At 44.7% G+C, this 6,980-nt stretch overlaps 1 protein-coding gene across 1 annotated transcript; it reads right to left on the bottom strand.

Annotated features, from left to right (window-relative positions):
- Nucleotides 1-6,766, bottom strand: map2k2b (mitogen-activated protein kinase kinase 2b). Its single transcript, XM_084480490.1, has 12 exons — nt 6,517-6,766; nt 5,795-5,934; nt 5,464-5,674; nt 5,124-5,270; nt 4,759-4,836; nt 4,581-4,632; nt 3,911-4,035; nt 3,256-3,478; nt 2,950-3,002; nt 2,628-2,689; nt 2,373-2,418; nt 1-1,511 (listed from the first exon to the last, which is right to left on the bottom strand). Exons 2-12 carry the CDS (start codon nt 5,881-5,883, stop codon nt 1,401-1,403), a joined length of 1,197 nt encoding a protein of 398 aa, XP_084336616.1. The 5' UTR covers nt 5,884-5,934; nt 6,517-6,766; the 3' UTR covers nt 1-1,400.
- Nucleotides 6,767-6,980: the final 214 nt, after the last annotated feature.

Below are 6,980 nucleotides of genomic sequence, written 5' to 3'. Positions count from 1 at the left end.
CATAAAACATATTTATTTAAAATGTTATTGATAAGAGGAAATACACAAAGAAAAGACAAATGGCTGAACAGAGGATGACATTTAACATAACATTTGTCCTAGGCTACTGCCATGAATCAAATCTTATTTTCAGAATTACATCACCAGTCTCCGAGGGGACCAAGAGACACCAAAAGATTGAGGCTTTAAGTTACGGATACACAGGGAAAAAAAAAGAAAAAAAAAAAGGTATTCTCCTTGATGCAGTGTTGAGGTTCATGCCAAAGCGTTTTAAACATTTTGCTTCACCTCAAGTCATTCCAAAACTGGTAGCAGCAGCAACTAGAGTAGCGTCAACAAAAGCACAAACTGCAGCAATAATGAGTTACACCACCAACCTAAAAGAAGCCCCCCCCCGCTTAACAATAGAAGAAGAAAGGTCACCACTGAAGCCCCTTCTACAGTCCTCCAGACACGAGTAAACCGTCACCAGAAAACAAAAAAGGCCTTATATCTAAAGTGTGGCAAAACAGAGGAAAGCCAATCAAATGATGTACCAATTCATACAAATGAACCTAGATTTAAGCATTATCAGAATATCTGCCGTGAAGTACTGCGGCGCACGGTCTTTTCTTCACGCCTCAAAATGTATCTGGAAAGAAGAATTAAGTGAATGCACCGTGTTCTTCTGATGCAGTTTTTTTTTTATCAGTGATTAAATATGCCTCTCTTGGATTGGCACCAGTATTCTGAAACACACCCTATCCCTTTGCAGTGTAGCAGTTGTAGGTTCAAGCTTGCACGATGTTCCAGAGCCATGCAAACACAAGTGTCTGGCAGAATAGCCTGGACATCCTGCACAAACTCAGCCCACCAATCTTTAGCGGATTCCATCCAATCCAGCAGATAAACTGCTAAGCCACAAATTAGTGATTAAATGGCTTCATGAACACAGATAATTGAATAATGGCCAGCAGTCCAGTGTGTTGCCAATCTTGCATTGTGGAAATAGTACAATCATTTCAACAAAGGGTTGGGAGCCAACATGGAAGTCATTGTACAGTGAAGATTACAAATATGTTTCCCTCATCCCCCCCTCCCTCCCTCCCTCCCTCCCCCCTCTCTCTCTCTCTCTCTCTATCCCTCACCCCTCTCTCTCTCCCTATCTCCCCCTCTCTCTTTATCCCTCGCCCCCCTCTCTCTCTCTCCCTCCATACCCCTATCTCCCTCTAGATCACAATGGATAATCAATAGGCTAACATGTTGATTGATGTAATGTATGAAGCCTCTGGAGGTTGGCCTGGGGGGGTGGGGGTTGGGGGTGGGTGGGGGGGGAGAGCGTGTGGTTTCCGATGGGTGCAGCCGCTCGCCTTGTTCTCGTGTGCGGCGCGTACAGAGTGGGAGTGTGTTCGGCTGCGTGCTCAGTCTGTCGTGCGCGTGGGCGTACTCGGTTGATTGAACCCCATCGTTTTACAGAGCCAGCCGGCAAAGTCCACCTCCTCCACCTCGGACCGTTTTATGAACGTGTGGTTCTGCAATACAGATGACAGAAGGAGAAGGAGAAGAAGAAGAAGAGAATGACCGTTAAAAATAGCTGTGAGCGTTAAACCCGACCACCGCACGGCGATCTCTGGGTGCCTGCCGACACGCAGACCTGCAGACTTGACGTAGACAAATAATCTTCAGCGATTCATTGACCAATGTTCTTTTGTAGAGCGTGCATTAACCGCACATGCACATTTAATCCCCTCCACGTACAATAACAACCCGGGGAGATTAGTCTGCTTTGTGCAGACTTAAAAGGCTGTAATAGGTTTTAAATGGACCCCAACGTAAAGCGTCTCCAGTTCACAATAACCAGATCACAACCATCATTACACTGTCGGCCACAGGATGAAATCTAATGCGGTTTTTTCCCGAGGCCTTTGGTGGTGTGGGCGCAGTCGAGTCCGATTTCGACCTGCTACTTTCAGTTCAAATGGATCGCTTGTGCTGGTGTGCTTGCTGGAGTGTAACCGCAGCACTTTCAATATTAGCGTACGTGTACAGCTGGTATAACGACATAGTTCACATTAAATGGTCACTACAGTGTGAATTAAGTAACTAGGCGGACACCCATGTTAAAAAGCAGAACTTCAACTTACTTATTTACTGTGAGTTACCAATTATTTTATAAAAGATTGAAATGGAGCATAAATAATGGACTTATCCGACTAGTATCTAACAACCCAAGTAAAATGTATACAGACAAATATCTCAGTTTCTGAAGCTACAAGCTGTGTTTGGAATTACTACTTAATTAATTAACAAAAACCATTCGATCATCGGTCGTAGTCAATGCATTTGTTAAGTCAATGTCCTGCTCTGAACAGGAATCTGTGAAACTAACTCACCATCAACATCTTCAGATCAGCTCGGTCGGCCGGGTTTTTCATTAGACTGGAAAGCAGAAAGAAGAATATGAGCAGTTGTCCAAGTGACAGACGTAGTCACACGCACACACGCACGCACACACACACGCACGCACAAAATACAAACATGCACACCACAGAAAAAAAAACAACAACCCTGATCCAACATTGCTTGCAGACAGCTTGAGTGCATTGCAAAGGCGCATGTCTGATGTTCCCATGCAGAATGTGACTCACCACTTAGTCACAAAATCTTGGAAATCAGACGTAAAGACTCCATGTGGCAGTTTGGGAGGAGGCTGCAATCCAGAAGAGACAGGTTAAAGGTGTCGATTGATTCATAGCGTTTGTTTCTCTACAAGGCATCAACCGCTCTGTGCATTCTCCCCACGGCCCACTGCGTGCGGTAACCACGGGACACGAGCTCCCATAATCAACGCATCCTATTAGTTTCAACAACCACTCATCAGCGACAATAATTATCTTATGCGAGAGGAAGGCTATGCTGCCGGTGACGCCATTATCTGCATCTTTTGATAGCAATACATCTGCCTCCTACCTCGTTGACGATGTAATCCAGGAGCTCAAAGATAGCCATGACGGGGCCGTGACCTGGCAAAAAGATACAATAAAGGTCAGAGTGCATTTTTGAAGTTTTGTAGAGGAGCACAGGTGACCCATGCTTTAATTAAGTTGACATTAAGATAAGACACCATTTTATTAATCACCAACGCGGAATTCAGGTGTGACGGCAGCAAAAAGTGCAAATCAATCCCAACGGACAAGGACAAAACGGAAAACTATGACCCCGAGACCCCGTTTACAAGGTCTGCCCAACGGGAAGTGCGCCCTCGTGTTGCCTCACCGCTGCTGACAGGCCGGCCCGGAGGTCTGGCCCTGGGTGAGGTGCTGTAGGTGTCCCCGCCGCCGCCAGCCCCGTCCAGGATTGATCGTCCAAATATGGCCTCTAGTTCCCTGGGCTCTGGCGGAGGGATGGGGTAGCGGCCGATGGACAGCTCCACCAGAGACAACCCCATGCTCCACACGTCCGACTGCACCGAGTAGTGAGTTCCCTGGAGCCTCTCAGGCTGCAGCGAGCAGCACGAGGGAAGACGACAGTAGCCACAACGTCAATGAAGAATGCGTGGGCAAAATGTGAATACATTAGTGGAATTATACAGCCACGGGTCATTACGGGAGAATGGAAGGATTCAGGCATCTCGTTCTAGATGTACATACGCAGCCTATGCATGCAGGACATTGAGGATCAAACCTAGAACCTTTGGGGCCGGTAGTCGAATACCCTAGCCACTACACTATCCTGCCCCCCGATTTAGTAATCTCCCAAATGTTATTGGTTTGGTAGAACAACGTGTCTGCCCGTGAAGAGCTCTAGGGTCTAGTGGGTGGCTACACACATTCATAGTCCCCGATAGAGGGATTACAGTTTTATAGGGCCGTCAAGTACAGCACACCAGGGCTGGATGAATGCTTTGGCCTCAGAAGCGCGAAGAACATACCGACATGTACGATCTGGTTCCCACAAAGGAGTTGGCCATGGAGTCAATCAGCTGGCCGCTTACGCCAAAGTCGCACAGCTTGATCTCCCCGCGGGAGTTCACCAGAATGTTAGAGGGCTTCACATCTAGACGTTGGGGGAAAAAAAACAAAAAAAAATATCCAGAGGAAATATAAGAGTCATTTATTTCCCCACTGATGGTGAATTAAGTATCTAGCTAGCCATCGACCTGAAATATGTTCATTACATTACATTACATAACCTAACAGATAGCAATCAACTGTGTGCATATCTGGCATTATTCATCCCAAAGACTGGCAAACAACTTTGCCATCAGAGGGGCTATATATAGCTGGTTGCTAAGTACCCAGCCAGAGCAGCGTCAAGTCTACAGACTTCTTTTTAGGTGAAGCTCTCTGCAGAGAGAGCGCTTTCAAAATATTGACAATGGGATACAGACGGAATATACCTTCTTATAGTTGGTAACAATATTTCTGTAAATAGAATATTAGTATTGTAAAAGACAGACAGAAAGCAACCAGACAACCCGATATATTTTTGCCCAGGATCAACAAAAACAAAAAAAACATCAAATAATTACTAAAGTCTAATGAAGATTCTCCTTTTCTTTGGCGTGGAGATATGATATTTGTACCACTTATAAGACATACCTCTATGCATGATCTGGTGTTTTTCTCTTAGATAGGCAAGACCTCTGAGAACCTGTTTCAGAAATTAAACATCAAACACAACATCAATAACGACCAACCTTAAGCAGTACCAACGTTTTAATGTATCCCATATCCAATCGGACACAAATGCTGCCATAACACTGAATGATACACTCACAGCAATGCTGACTTTGCCCAGGATCTCCTCTGGGATCCTCCTGGCCTCCTTCAACACTTGGTCGAGAGAGCCTCCATCCTCCAGAGCAAAACAAGGATATAATATTACTCCACGTCGTTCATACATCCCTTCTGCTCCAAAATCTCAAATTGGGTTACAATGGGGGCACTCCATCGTCCCCATGGGTAGTTATAAAACACTAAATGTGATTAAGTCCAATTGCATGTGTACTCCACAGATAACTAATTGCTGGTCAGATTGTGAGAGTTAACACAATAACACTTGATCGTTTTTTTTGTAACCACAGTAAGGCTTAACTTGATTTTCACATATAGGTGTGAGCCGTGTGGGTAACCTTATCTTACCATGTGCTCCATGCAAATGCTGATCTCTCCGTCGCTGTAGAAAGCTCCGTAGAAGCCCACAATGTAGGGAGAGTTGCACTCATGCAACACCTGCAGCTCTCTGATAATCTGGTTTCTGATAGCAGGTTTGATCTCTAGATGGATAAGCTGGGTGGATACAAGGGATATTATTGGCATGGGCTCAAATCTATTTCGATAATGTCATGTTGAACAAAATAACATGAGAAGCTTTTGATTACATTTTTAGCACTTACACACCCAGAAATACAACATGTCACCACAAAGCTCAAATGTAAACAATATCCATTGAAAATGACTTAACCATTTCTGTGCTGCTTACCTTTCGGGCCATAATATAGCCTGAAGGTTTGTGGCAAACTTTGTTCACGACCCCTCCGTTACCAGCCCCGAGCTCACAGATGCGATGAAAGTCGTCATCTTTCAGCTCTCCTACTTTGGCCTTCTGGGTGAGGAAGGCCTCCAACCTCTTTTTCTGCTGATCATCCAGATCCAACTCCTCCAGTTTCTTCTGAAGTGCTTCTAGATTGGCCCTGAAGAAATTAAGAAATGCAGAACAATGGAGAAAAGAAAGCATGCGTCAAGCCTATGGGGACATTTAACTGAGGAGAATGGGATTCAGGAGTTAAAGATTCGGTGAGCAGACCACTCACTCGGATGCCAGAACACTGTTGTTGGAGCTTGACATTCCATCCCCGGAGGTCGCGATGGTTAAAGGCCCGGGTCTCTTCTTGGGGGCCATAGCTCTCGAATACGAAGTCCAGGCAGAAGGTACTAATTAATTTCCCCCCTGCTAAAACATAAAAAAAAAACATGAGGGTAAACATTAGCTTATTATCACAGTGATTTGTAGGTTATAACTGATCTGTTGTAAGGAAAAAGGGGCATTCTGGGGAAATTGCGTTTAGAAGAACTTAAGGACGCATTTTAAATCACTCTGCACGACATAAAGTACAGCTCGTCAATACCTTACAAGACAAACTAATTGGCCAATTGCGTTAGTGTCGTCGTGGGTGCATCGTGTTGAATCATACGGACGAATTGCAAAAGACGGATTTAGCGAGGGTTACGTGCAATCTCTAATGCTAATTCAATGAAAGCTGAGGTTCGATCGTACACGACCCCTACCGTGTTTAGTAAACGCCAAAAAAAAAAAAAAAAAGGGGGGGCTACTGTTAGCTGGTAGGCTAGCGCTGCTCAACAGCTGACTGGTCATTAAGCAGAAAGTGGGTCGTTTTACGCGCTGCTGGTTAACACGAACGAGACGAGCGTGCAGCACCGTGTGGGCCGTGTTGCCTGTTTTATAAAAACGCACACGTTAAGCCAACACCGCGCAGGAAAAAAACGGGTTTATAATTCAGAGCCATCGCCTCACCAATGCCATTAAGCAAGCTAACGTCAGCTAGCTAGCTGTTGCATGATAGTCCAACTGTTACACCATTCAGCAGGATCACCAGCCAATGTCCGACTCCACAACAACTGATGCCTGTAAGACTTGCTTTTTTTTTTTTTTTTTAATAAATACTACGACTGTAGTCTATATGATTTGCTGGTTTATATATTCCAATAGGCAGGTGTGCAGTAGCTCTTTCAGACACAGTGCCAGGTAAAAGGTTAGGGGCGCGGCGAAGTCTCGTCCCAACCCCAGCTGGCAAAACGGGTAAAGCTCGCGAGATCAGGTTTTTTTTTAAATTTAAAAAGCACCGATTTAAATTAATATTGGATGTATTTTGCAGTAATCGCTAGTTTAAATAATAGAATAGGAATTAGGCAGATACGTTACCCCCGTGACCGATATTTCATTATACTGAATACAACTAGAAATTTAAACATTATTAA

This window comes from Micromesistius poutassou (genome assembly GCF_964030765.1).
Source record: "Micromesistius poutassou genome assembly, chromosome: 16".
NCBI lineage: Eukaryota > Metazoa > Chordata > Actinopteri > Gadiformes > Gadidae > Micromesistius > Micromesistius poutassou.
Note: the sequence above shows the minus strand (reverse complement) of the source record. Positions and strands in the feature narration are given on the sequence as shown.

What these genes read in the sequence shown, in the direction of transcription:
- map2k2b (XM_084480490.1), bottom strand. Translation starts at nt 5,883, where the DNA reads ATGGCCCCCAAGAAGAGACCCGGGCCTTTAACCATCGCGACCTCCGGG. An exon ending in GAACCAGATCGTACATGTCG is followed by an intron (nt 3,479 to 3,910) that starts GTATGTTCTTCG and finishes TGCTCGCTGCAG; the next exon opens with CCTGAGAGGCTCCAGGGAAC. An exon ending in TGGATTACATCGTCAACGAG is followed by an intron (nt 2,690 to 2,949) that starts GTAGGAGGCAGA and finishes TCTGGATTGCAG; the next exon opens with CCTCCTCCCAAACTGCCACA.